This window comes from Hyaena hyaena, unplaced genomic scaffold, assembly GCF_003009895.1.
Source record: "Hyaena hyaena isolate Hyena2069 unplaced genomic scaffold, ASM300989v1 scaffold_651, whole genome shotgun sequence".
Classification (NCBI taxonomy): Eukaryota; Metazoa; Chordata; class Mammalia; order Carnivora; family Hyaenidae; genus Hyaena; species Hyaena hyaena.
Genome location: NW_024081282.1, coordinates 150419 through 164268, shown reverse-complemented (window position 1 = coordinate 164268; position 13850 = coordinate 150419). Strand labels below are relative to the sequence as shown.

Here is a 13850-nt window from a genome sequence, read left to right as displayed (position 1 = left end):
TGAAAACTGATTAACACTGTAGAGCCATTTAGTACATTTAGTTTCCTGCAACAAAAGAATTTGACTCCTTATGTCTCTATTAATTTTAGTGATAAGAACATTCTGTCTTAATCAACTTAAACTATAACCAGACTTCATCAGAAAGAAATATTTCAAGGTTTTTCTATTGGAAGGTTCCTGTTGAGCTAATATTAGGAATACTCATATGCATGAAAATAAGCTGGCAATACAGAGCTGAGTTTGTTATAGAAATAGAAGAAAACTATGAACTCTACTATTTTTATACTATTTAATTTGGGGATTCCAAATCAGATTCACTCTATACTAAAAGGAGGTGGTGGGAACAGAGACAAAAGATAAGAATGTGATTATTAATTTATATGATGTTTATAATTTAAGTTGCAATGCATGCTACTCAGTGAAACCAACTTAAAAAATGAGATATTAAATGTTAAAATCTACTTGTGTATTTAAGAATTTAAATTTGTGTGCTCTATCAATGAATTATATTCTCTGAGGTTGTGCATCTTGAAATCTAAAATTTTAGCAGTCTCAGGTAGTTTTTAGGCAGGCTAAAATCTAAAATACTGCTTAGCTATGCCCTCCTAGGAACTTCTCCAATGGATTCTAGAAGCTACTATCAATTGTTATTAACCATTTGGGAATAACTGGCTATCTTCCTAGACATCCAAGTAACTTTTGAGAAAAAGGAAATTAAATCCTGGTATATATTGTTTATTGTAAATCAGTAATAAGATTTTGTCATAAAAATAAATATATACCACATTTAAAAAGGTTTACAAATATACTCAATAAAACACCTTCTCTCCAAACTGAGAGTCATGTGGAATTAGTAAGTCATAAGAACAATTTAGTGTCTTATTATCAGCATTAAAAAAATGAAATATAACAGGATAAGGTAAAACAGAATAAAAATATCAAAGATCACCATCATCTATTCATTAAGGGTTTTACTTTTTGAAACTCATCTTTCAGCTATTTTGCAAATGCACATTTAGGGGGTAATAAGTGAAATGTATTTATTGCTGTGGGTCATGGTCAAATAATTTGCAGCCACTGCAGTGTTGTGCCAAGTTAATAATTGACTAAAATACCAGCAGAGATTTAGAGCTTTGTATTGTGTATTTTTATTTCTTAAATAGATTATATCTGAAATACTATTAATCGAAGTATTAAAAATAAAGCATGTATAGAGTATGTAAGGTGTAAATAAGTAACAGCAATAATACCAAAAACATTAAAAACTTACAACAATACATAATCCTACCATATCAGAAACTGTTGCTACTTTTACTATTTCTGTCCATTAATTATCATACCTATTATAAACATACATTTCACAGATAAATTTATATTATGCATATTTATTTATATTTGTGTTTTAGTACTTATATATACTTCATATTTAGAGTATTAGTATCATATTCATAGCCCTATAATATCCCATTAGCTTATATAATCAAACTTGTTTATCTATGTTTTCTATGATGAAACATTTATTTTTTTAATTAAAAATTTTTTTAATGTTTATTTTTGAGAGAGAGAGAGAGAGAGAGAGACTGAAGACGAGCAGGGGAGAGGCGGAGAGCAAGAGAGACAGAATCTGAAGCAGGTTCCAGGCTCTGAACTGTCAGCACAGAACCCAACACTGGGCTTGAACTCAGGAACTGTGAGATAATGACCTGAGCCAAAGTCAGACGCTTAACTGACTGAGCCACCCAGGCACCCCTATGATTAAAAATTTAGAATAATTGAGAATCTTAATTGTCATAGTTACTGTTACAATAAACACTTTAATACATGTAGCTTTTCCTATTGATTTATTTTCTTAGAATTCGTTCATTCATCACTAATTCAACATTTTTTTGAACTCTTATTTTTGCCTGGTCCTCTGATAATTGGTAGAGATAAAATATTGATAATCACTGCAAAGTAGCTTATGATTGTAAGTATATAAACAAGGGGCATCACTGTGTTTTTAGGTATGCAATTCAAGTGTGTGCAAAGTACTGTTGATGTATGAAACAGGAAATATGAACAATTCTGCATGGAAAACCTAGTTAGGAAGACCAAGAGGAAGTAAAACAATTTTCCCATAAAGACATGGGTGAAATTTGAGCGTAATCTGTCCTATGAGTGTATTCTGTAACACAGACCCCTTCCTAAAGCATTGATGCTACTATTTGAAAGAATAAAGGGAATAAAATACACCAGGTTTTATGACCTTGTAGATTTTTAGCACGAGAAATGAAAGTAACAGGCTAAAAAATCAGAAGGTATTTATAATCCTGGAAATGTATTGTAAATTTTATTTTCAAAACAGTTTTGTCAAACTGGTACCTAACTATAAAAACCTCACCTGGATAGGATGTTCTAAAATAATTTGGGACAAGATTTTTCAGAAAATCTTTGTAATGGCAGTCCTGTATATATCTATGTATGCTCATAAAACATGGAGCAAATAATTAAGCATCAATAAATTCCCAAATTAAATTATATATTTAGTTCTTGTAACTAAAATCAAACAGTATAATTTTATACAAAACGGCAATTTTATTTGTAAACGTAAGTATAAAAATTTATTATATGCAGTTAATACTTGCAAAATTTTAAGTATTTTGACAAACAGTAGTTTCTAAATCTTTATTTCATCTTCTAATTTGACTTCATACCTAATTTTGGTTTTATATTATAAATTGGCCAAAAGTCACTTTTTAAATACATGAGTGACTTTTATTGTTGTTCTATTATATTTTCTTAGGGTCTGCCTGGCCCACCTGGTGAAAAAGGTGAAAATGGAGATGTTGGTCCCATGGTAAGTTTATATCTTTTAGGATATTATGGATATTGTGAATTTTCACATTACTAATAACTTTCTTAAGGTTTAATAATATGAACAAAATAGTCCTAAGGGCTATTACTTTTCAGATCCATGCTTTCTCTTTTCCCCACCCATACCTGTATCTGTGACCATTGAAGCTTCTTTCATCATGTATCTCTTTCTTTTCTCTTTTTCACTTTGGACTAATGTTGTATAAACATACAGCATTATTTGGCTGATATATAGTTACATATATATTTTTCTAAGTGTATGGATTATTGAGGTGTGTATAAACTGCCGAACTTTAGTTTATACACTTTTATTAATTTTTAGTTTTAATTTTATAAATTATTTATAAATTTTTAGCTTTAGTTTTATACACTTTTACTAGGTCTTAGCTCTGGACTTTGAAGTTGGCCAGGTAAAGAATAGATAATAATCACCCTTGATTTGGATAATTAGCAAATGTTAACATAGTATTAAATATTTGTACTTTGTAACAAATTTGTAATTTAATAAGGAATCTTATTAGAATTAGAATGCTATGACAAAATAATTGCATTTATTGATTCTGGCTTTTTGCCCTAAGTATAAATCTAAGACTTCACTGAAATTTTGAAATATGTATATTTGTTTATTGAGCATTACCTTAGATAAGGAAACAATGAACCCAGGGTCACTGAAGTCTATAATTAAATGTAATGAATGTAGTTTCTAATTGTGCCTTCCTTTCAATAAACATTGCCCCAATTCTTAGTTCCTTCAGAATACATATTTTGATAGTTTTATCCTGGCATTTTAGATGTTATTTTCTTCAAATAAGAAATAATTCTTTTCATCACAATGAACTTAAAAACAAGGAACATAATAAACATCACTGACTCAAATAACTAGTACTACTTAAGCATCATCAGATACATAGAAAACTCCTTTCTAGATATGATTGCTATGGTACCCTGAATCATTAATACATTTCTCCCTGACATATTAGTAATAGCTAATAATAAGAAAGTTTTCAACAATGACATTAGAATAAACTGTGACCTTTAAAAATAATTCTAATGCCATGTTATTCACTATAGACCAATTTAATCACAGCCTTGGTAAAGGGTTCTGGCCATCAGTATTTTGTAAAAAGTGTCTTGAGGTCATTTTCATGCACAACCAGGGGAAAGGACATTTATTGTAGGAAGACACTAAGTAATTAATCTTATTTCAATTTTAACATATAGAACATGAGAGCTGACGTAAAGAAACAAAATGTACAGATAAAAAATACTTTTGTAATTAATAAATTTCAAATCTACTCAAGCACATTTCTTGTTCTAAAGTTACGTTCCTTTTTTAATCTAACATTCTAGCATATGCATATTCTAGTATAACATATTTCTGTTGCATTATGAATTCATGGTACCAGATAGTAGCAATAGTCTAATTGTCAAATTTTTAATCAAATTGCTTGCCTGCAGTCTGAATCTCCCCATAGCTATGTGTAGAGAATCATTTGCTAACATGATGTTGTATCCATCAAAAATGACTTATAACCCTGCTATGGTTCACTGATTATGATTTTATAGCATGAAACTTCTTTTTAGTTTTCTGGATCACAGAATGAACATATCTGAAATGCATTGGGGTTTGGCACTAATAAACCTTAATATTCATCTCTTACAGGGTCCACCTGGCCCTCCAGGCCCAAGAGGTCCTCAAGGTCCCAATGGAGCTGATGTAAGAACTGGGAAATATATGTCCATTATTTTGAACTTATATAATTGTCAGCATTATTTAATGGCTGGTGTTACTTAAGACATAATGGTTAATTGCACTATTGATAAATGTTTAAGTGAACAAGAGCTCAAAAGTCATCTACTCACTACATTTCATTTTACAGAAAAATAAAAAGGCTTTATAGGAAACTAGTCAAAACAAATATAAAAGAGTTTCCAAGTTCACATTCGTTATAATATAATAATATTATATATTAGATATATATATCTCTCTAATATATTATATTCTAATATAATATAATATATTAGAGAATTATGTGCATGATAATATGTGTACCTCTTACCATTGTTTCTTTCAGCTGTATAAAGACAGTCTCCACCCCTTTGCTCTGCAGCATGCCTAATAATTGGCCCTGTGTTCCAATATTACGGGATTTGAAATGTAATGCTATATGTGTCTTATTGTTACCATTAACAAATTTCTGATTTTGAAATTTCTCTTCTGATTTCACCTTTTCGCAATGAAAATATCACTTATTCTTGGTTATAATTGCTCTTCTATTATGCCTGGTTATAAATCAGGCAGGCCAGAACTGGGTAAAATAAACAAGGAGCAGATATACTAAAAGAGCATGGGTTTTATTTCCCTTAAATAATATAAAGGCTAAGAGATGATATAAAGGCTAAGAGATGGTTCAGATTCTTTTTTGCATGGATTACATAATTCTTTTTTTTTAAAGTTTATTTATTTATTTTGGGAGAGAGAGAGTGAGTGAGAGAGCGAGAGCGAACACAAGCAGGGGAGGGGGAGAGAGAGGGAGAAGAGGATCCAAGCAGGCTCTATGCTTTTGCACAGAGCATGATGCAGGGCTCGATCTCACAAACTGTGAGATCATGATCTGAGCCAAAATCAAGAGTCAGATGCTTAACCGAATGAGCCACAAAGTGCCCCTGGATTACATAATTTTTAACCAGAGTCATACTTTGATGCACTCCTAAAACTACAAGCTATCCTTTAAATCTATTCAGTGGGGAAAAGATTGAAATTATGATCCACGTATCAAGGAGCATGACTAGAGTTGGAAAATCTTCTGTCATATATTCAAAATTCTGGTGAATTTGAAAAACCATTTAATATAATTAAATTATTTGCTACCCAGTAAATATGACATCTCAATTAAGGGCATCATTTTGTCCCATTCTTTAAATGACTTGGACTACTCTTGCTTATCTTTCTCCCTCTTTGAGAACTACTAGATATATATTTATGTATTTGTTATTTTGTTACAAGAAAAAGGATCACTATGGCTTTTCCTACACTATAGGGACCACAAGGACCCCCAGGATCCATTGGTTCAGTCGGTGGCGTTGGAGAAAAGGTAAGGAAGCAGTGATACACAGTTTGAAGCAGCAAGAGTTAAGAGCTTTAATGAAATTGGTAGTATTTTAGGTTCATCTAATAGTAATCTTTTTAAGTATTTTACACACAGTTATATGAATCACAGCCCATCCACTCTAGTAGTTAAATAATTAGTGGTAATGTGGTTTTAAGATATGATTTGTATCGGCAAGTATTGTGTTGAGCAGTGTACATGGATTATTTGCTTTAATCAACACAATTGCCTCTGATGATGGTATTATTATTATTATACACATTTTAAAGCTGAGACAGCTGAAGTTTAGAGAATTTCAATAATTTCATCAAGGTTTTGTCATTAGAAACTAAGTCAGGATCTACTTTCTTGTGTGTCTGACTAGACTAAGTGTTTCTAAGTAGCACTCATTCTTGAAAAAGAAGAGATTGGTTGATGTGACTGACTTAAACAGGAAAAAGGAATCCTTCAAATCACAAAAGATTTAGTTTTGTCACAAAATCATTCATTTTGTCATGCTTGGAGTTATATTTTCATTACTAATAATATGACCTGTCTTTGGCACTTTTCAAAATACTTGGCATGTGCCATAGCACCTGGGCTCAGAATAACTTCATTCTCTCCTAAAAATGATTTTACTTAAAACAACTTCTCTTTCTTTTTATGAAAATGTCAAATGATTCTGTGACTTCTTATTTATGCACCCATGCCCATTTCTTAATAGAATTTTTAAGAAAATTGACATTGGTATTTGCTTCATTTAAAAATATAAATTATTTGCCAGTTTTGAAGGATGAAAATTGCATTTCATTCCATAAACTATTACACAGTGAAAAATGTATTTCTTGAATTTTCTAGTTACTAATTAAACGATATCAGAAGTATATACATATCCTAAAAATGATTCTGTTGTTTGGCCTTAAAGATTTTTGACTTACATTACTTTACGTTAATTAAAACATTTACCCCTCAGAAAAAGAAATGTAATAAGGTCAGAATGTGGTATTTTGATGTTTATATTTGCTGAACACTCATGTTCTACCATTTTGATATAATTAATCCTATATGATCAACTATTCAAATAGTTTCCTCATTATGAAATTAGAAGCATTTAAAATTATCTCATTCTTATTGCATAAACAGTGTAGTTTTCTTACTTTTTATATTTTAAAATTTAATGTTTTGTGTTGAAAAGCTGTGAGTTGAGGTAAAATTTGAAGAATATTTTTCATTGAGTACAGTTGTCATGGGAAGAATAGCAGCAGAGACAATGGGTTTCTTCTGAAGACAGACTCACACCTTTCCCGTGTCTTCCCTTGGCTCTAACATTGACTAGATAGTTGTGACAATTGCTCTCTAGTTTTAGTTTTGTCCACATAGAAAATCCTGAAATAATTCTAAATTAATCAATTCTAAATGTAATCGCCTTTTCAGCTTATCTTCCTGGTTTCCTCAAACTTGTGGGTACAGTAGGAATAGGTTTAAGGACTTCAGTTACTTCTATGATTTTATCTCGTGTTACTTTTGAATATAAACATGGATGACAAAAGTCTGGAGTTTGGCCAAACTGTTTAAAGTCTATCTGGTAACACCTGGAGAACTTCAAGTCTTAAAAGAAGGATGCAGTGAACCAAGATGGTGATTTAACCTCTTACAATTAAAATGTACCTGATATAAATTTGTTACACTAAAAAATAGTTTTAATTTTTTCCATTAAAATTGTTTTTTATGTGGTATGATAGATATAAAACTTTAATTTTAATTTTTCTCCTAGGATAATATAATTTGCTATAGATTACAGATTTCTGATATCAACTTTGATTCTAGCTAATGCTTCCCCATTTCTATTTTGTTTCTTTTTATTTTTTTAAATTTAATGTTTTATTTATTTCTGAGAGACAGAGAGACAGCATGAGAAGGGGAGGGTCAGAGAGAAAGGGAGATACAGAATCTGAAGCAGGCTCCAGGCTCTGAGCTAGCTGTCAGCACAGCGCCCGACGCGGGGCTCAAACCCATGAGCCATGAGATCATGACCTGAGCGGAAGTCGGACGCCCAACCGACTGAGCCACCCAGGTGCCCCTCCCCATTTCTATTTTGGAAAATTTATTCCCAGTCACTAATTCAATAAAAAAAGAGAGAAAAGAAAAAAACTAATATCCTTACTCATGCTCTAATTTGCTTAAATATGTTTAATGTGTTTTCCATGTAAGGTATATATTTGGTATAGATGGATTTTGCACTTTAATGATTTCCTCAAAACAAGGAAATATTACCTAACAAAGATATTACCTTAATATTTAATGTGTACTTTGTGACTTTAGACTACAATTTGTTGTTCCTTCTGAAGGGAATTTTAACCTAAATAAGTATTAGAAAAGGGTTATATGGTTGCATAAGTAATAATAAATTTATAATCTAGAACCTCCTTCATATGCATTATTCTTCACAGAATGTACACCATTGCATATCAATTATTATTCTTCAGAATGAATATGGTGTAGTTTGTTGATACTCGAAATACAGATTCAATCTCTATAATATGGTTTGTTGCAATATTTTATTTTGTTATCTGTAATTTTGTCCCATCCCCTTTCAAAAGATTTAATATGGCACATTTTTAGATCATATTAATTTCATCATAAGTAATAGCTATTTATATGGTACATACTGGCTCTAATATACACAAAGGTTATTTTCAAATGTATTTTGGGCAAGTGAATATTAATGCATTATTCTCAAAGTGAACAGACTTTGTAGTAAAAACTTGTCTTTAAATTTTGATCATTATTTTAAATCCATTTCTTTACCACCTATCATTTCCCTCAGTAAAATGGAAACAATCCTTACAGAATCTACTTTTTTTACCTTTACACTAGACAAGGATTAAAAGGGAACAACAAAATATGCAGTGTGACTTTTAAAAAAAATGTAGTCATTTCCCCTTTAGTTCCAACTTTTGTGATATCACCATGCATAAAAAGACAATAGATGACCTGTATTTCCGCCCCAGCTTTACTGAGGTATAAGTAACACATGAGAATTGTATATATTAATAGGTATGATTTGGTGCTTTGATATATGTGTACATTGTGAAATAATCCCCACACACAAGTTAATTAATGTACTCATTACCTCACATAATTACCTTTTTTGAATGTGGCATGAGAACACTTAAAGTCTAATTCTCTTAACAAGTGTCCAGCATACAATATGGTATTGTTAATTATATTCACATTGCTGTGTATTAGATCTCCAGAACCCATTCACCTTATGTATCTGAAAGTGTGTAACCTATGACTGACATTTCCCCATGCCCCCAACCCCCAGGCCCTGGTGACGAGCATTCTACTTTCTACTTGTATGAGTTTGGCTATTTTAAATTCCACATATAACTGAAATCATACAATATATTGTGTATATTTAAAATATAAAGCATTTAATATGGACATTTTATTGTTGATTTAATGACAAACTGCTTACGTTTTATTTCAGAGATACGAATAATGGGTCATAGAAGTATTACATATATATCATTCCATCTACCCGAGTTAGATTATTTCACAATCAGAACACCAAATTGTACACTATTGTACACCAAATTGTACACCAAAATGTACAATTTTTATTTATTATTTACACCTCAGTAAATCTGGGGGGAAAATAAAATTATTCTATTGACTGAGTACAAAACATTTTCTTATGCATGATGATGCCCCAAAAGTTGGAACTATGAGGGAAATAACTGCATTTTTCTAGTCACACTCTGCATATTTTGCTTATATTCACTGCTTTGTAAATAATATAAGTGTAGTATTTTACTTTTAAGGTTTATCTAAAATAATAGGTAGTATTTGCTACTCCTCTTGAGGGAGAAAATAATTTACATACAATACTACTACTAGTAAATTCCTAGAAAATACTTGATATCTTCCATCATTATGCAGATAATTCAAGAAATTAAAATATGTGCATATTCTCAAAGAATAAGGGATTATGTACACTGAACAGTCTTTCTCGAGTTATGTTTATATTTAATACAATGCATTTCAAATAAAATTTATGAACAATGGGTTTATACCAGTATTACTGGAAAGAACAGAGTTGAAAATTAAAGGAAATTCAAACCTTATTTTTTTTAAATTTAAAACTATTTCTACTTCAAAATATCTAGTTCTACTGATTTTGTGTAGAAATACAGCATTACTGTAGAAACAATGTGGAAACATCATGTAGAAATAATGTAGAAAGATTATTTCAGTTGGAAGATTTAGTTGAATACAATATTATGCATTTCTAAGTGTAGAATATAAGTAACAGACTTTATAACTAAAACATGCTAATCTAGGAGGTTTATTTATTAGTTTTCTAATAAATAGAGCTAGGAAATAGCCATCCATATTTTTTAAATGTTTATTTATTTATTTTGAGAAAAAGAGTGCAAGCAGAGGAGGAGCAGAGAGAGGGAGATAATCCCAAGCAAGCTCTGTGTCATCAGCACATGCGACTCTGTCCCATGACTGTGAGATCATGACCTGGGCCACAATCAAGAGGCGGACACCCAATGGACAGAGCCACGCAGGCACCTCTAGCCATCCATATTTACACAGGGAGATCATAAAACTGAACAAATTTATACTTATACCCTAAGGAAGAACAGACTTAATTAGTATCTAAGTGTCTGTATGTATTTTATAAATACAGTATGTTTCTATGTTCTCAAACCTCTATTAAATATATTTCATAGAATTAGTAGTATACTACCAAATGATTTGCTTTTTTGCTATTGTAAAGACAAAGCAAATTAATATATTAGTAAAAAATGAAAGTCATTTAATCAATAAATTATAAATATTGGTGCAGCACAAAAGCACAAAGATGAAATTGGTTAGGAAACATGCAGATGTCTGTTTTGTGTGGTTTGGTGGTAACTTAGGTTAATGCTCCGACTGTTAACTTTCTTCTTAGAAACCCACTTCTGTCTCCTCAGGTGAGAAATAAAAATACTGAGATCAGTAATAAGAAAAGTTCCTTCTTCTTAATAGGGTCTTCTGCCTTTTAAACAATATACTGAATTAAGATCTAGTCTAAAATGCTGTGGCCATCATTGAAAGCAGTTTTAGAAGTGTAAAAAGTATCATTTCTATGTTTTGAAGCTCATTTACTCTTTTCTTTATAGGGTGAGCCTGGAGAAGCAGGGAACCCAGGGCCCCCTGGGGAAGCAGGCACAGGCGTAAGTGCTGGTGTATTGTCAACCTGGTGTGGTAACAGTTTGGGAATTCCTTTTAGAGTATTTTCTTTTCTTTTCTTTTCTTTTCTTTTCTTTTCTTTTCTTTTCTCTTCTCTTCTCTTCTTTTCGTAAATGTTTATATTTGGGGTTTGGTTTTTTTTTTGTTTTTTTTTTTTTTTTGAGAGAGAGAAATAGAGACAGCATGATCAGGGAAGGGTCAGAGAGACAGGGAGATACAGATTCTGAAGACAGGCTCCAGGCTCTGAGCTAGCTGTCAGCACAGAGCCTGACGCGGGGCTCGAACCCACGAACCGTAAGATCATGACCTGAGCCGAAGTCGGACACTTAACCAACTGAGCCACCCAGGCGCCCCAATGTTTATTTATTTTTAAGAGAAAGAGAATGCGGAGGGGCAGAGAGAGAAAGGGACAGAATTTCTGAAGCAGGCTCTCTGAGAACCCAATATGGGTCTTGAACCCACAAACCAAAAGACCATGACCTGAGCCAAAGTGGAACACTTAACTGACTGAGCCACCCAGGTATCCCCCTTTTTGGGTATTTTAAACATGTAACTTAACTCCTAGCTGTAATTTAGTTATTTACTTTTCCATTCCAACCCATTACAAATAATCACAAATACAGAACCTTTGTGTTTAATAATTTTGCACACCCAGCCCATATTTTGATTTACGTGGAAATGAAAGAAAATGACGTTTGCATAAGTTAGAACATTAAAACTATAAGCTGTTTATACATTTTTAGGGGGACTGTCCACAAAAGAAACAAACCCTGTTACATCACATACACATTTATGAATTGTAGTAGGATTGTTTTAATTCTCATTTAGATTGGTTGAAACCTGGAGTGAATTTCATCCCTAGGAAACATTTGGCAATGTCTGGAGACATTTTTGGTTCACCCTAGGAGGAATGTCACACTTGCTGTCACATTCTGGCATCAAATTAATAGAGACCAAGGATGCTGTTTAACATTTTGCAATACACAGGATAGTCCCCCGACAGCAGAATTGTCTGACCCAATGAGCTGAGGCTAAGGAATCCTGATTTAAAGTTTATAAAATAATCATTCTTTTTCTTACATTGCTGTAGGGCCCCAAAGGAGAAAGAGGAGAGAAAGGAGAAGCTGGTCCACCCGGTGCTGCTGGACCTCCCGGTGCTAAGGGACCACCAGGTGATGATGGCCCTAAGGGTAACCCGGTAAGTGAGCTTGGTGCCCTTTAAAATGCTGCCTGTGTCAAAGCCACTTAGGAGTTTTTCATAGAAAGATTAGAAATCATGAAACTCTGATCCATAGCTGGTGAAGTGACTTTTCCTCATGTCACATATCCATAAGCATTCTTGATTAATTTAATTTTTAAAATGTTTATTTGATTAGTTTTGAGAGAGAGAGAGAGAGAGACAGAGCAGGGGGAGGAAGGGCAGAGAACAAGAGGGAGACATACACAGAATCTGAAACAGGCTCCAGGCTCTGAGCTGTCAGCACAGAGCCGTACGTGGGGCTCGAACTAAGGAACAGTGAGATCATGACCTGAGCCAAAGTTGGGTGCTTAACCAACTGAGCCATCCAGGTGCCCCTCAATTAATTTCATTTTTTAAAAAAAATTTCTAGTGGAAGAAGGGAAATCTCATATGGTTTTACCATGACTTAGCTGTTCAACATCAGAATATTGTGACTTTATGAAAAATATTTTTATTTATCTTCTTTCTTTTAAAAACATCCTTCTAGGGTCCTGTTGGTTTTCCCGGAGATCCTGGCCCTCCAGGAGAACCTGGCCCTGCAGTAAGTATCATGGAAAATAAAGGAATTATGTTGATGGGGGGGTTACCAGTGTCTCGGCTGTTAATAATTAAATTTTTGATTACTTCATCGGACTCTCAGTAATAGAAAGGAAAAGAAAATGTACACTGCAACAATAAAATCCATATAGTTGAAGGTGATTAGACCTCTGTTGCATGATTATTTTCTTCATTTGGGTTCGTTTTCCAGACTTTGCTGCGTTATACAAACTGATTATCTAAGTAGTAGCATTACTCTTATCTCAAAGTTGCAGCATCTTTGCTTTTATTCCAGCCTCTCCTCTGAGGCAGATACTATCTCAGACTGCCATGTTTGTTCATGGCGCAAGGGTCCACTGGCCTTGTACACTACTTACATCCTCTTCCTTTTCTTGTATTAGCAACACACTGTATTTTAAACTTGATATGGTAGCAGTTTCACAACTCTTTGTCAGAAGAGTGAGAGATACCACAATCCTTAAAATACAACTGAAAGAATTTAGTTAATACTTCTATTTGTCCATTTAGTAATAATTTATCTCAGGGACTCAGGATACAATACCCATTTTTTATAATAAGCGCAAATTCGTAGAAATATCTGTGTTCACTTTCTGTTGCCCATTATAGGGTCAAGATGGCGTTGGTGGTGACAAGGGTGAAGATGGAGATCCTGGTCAACCGGTAATTAGGCACACAGTTTTTATTTAATATTTACATAGACTCATGACATTTTAAAGAAAAGAATCAGACTTTAAAAGCATAGCCATGTGGGTACATATTTTTCTGAAAAAGTATCAGTTATATTTGATTTTCTGTTTGAAGTCAAACTTACATGGAGTTTCTTACTTGATGTGACAAGATATATAAGCCGCCTTCATAATAAA

At 32.7% G+C, this 13850-nt stretch overlaps 1 protein-coding gene across 1 annotated transcript in view; it reads left to right on the top strand.

Moving 5' to 3' along the window:
• Positions 1-13850, top strand: part of COL11A1 (collagen type XI alpha 1 chain) — a 211820-nt gene that overhangs the window by 166661 nt on the left and 31309 nt on the right. The window contains 7 exon segments of the mRNA XM_039216657.1: positions 2783-2836; positions 4517-4570; positions 5895-5948; positions 11120-11173; positions 12280-12387; positions 12917-12970; positions 13594-13647. Coding sequence (XP_039072588.1) covers positions 2783-2836; positions 4517-4570; positions 5895-5948; positions 11120-11173; positions 12280-12387; positions 12917-12970; positions 13594-13647 — 432 coding nt within the window.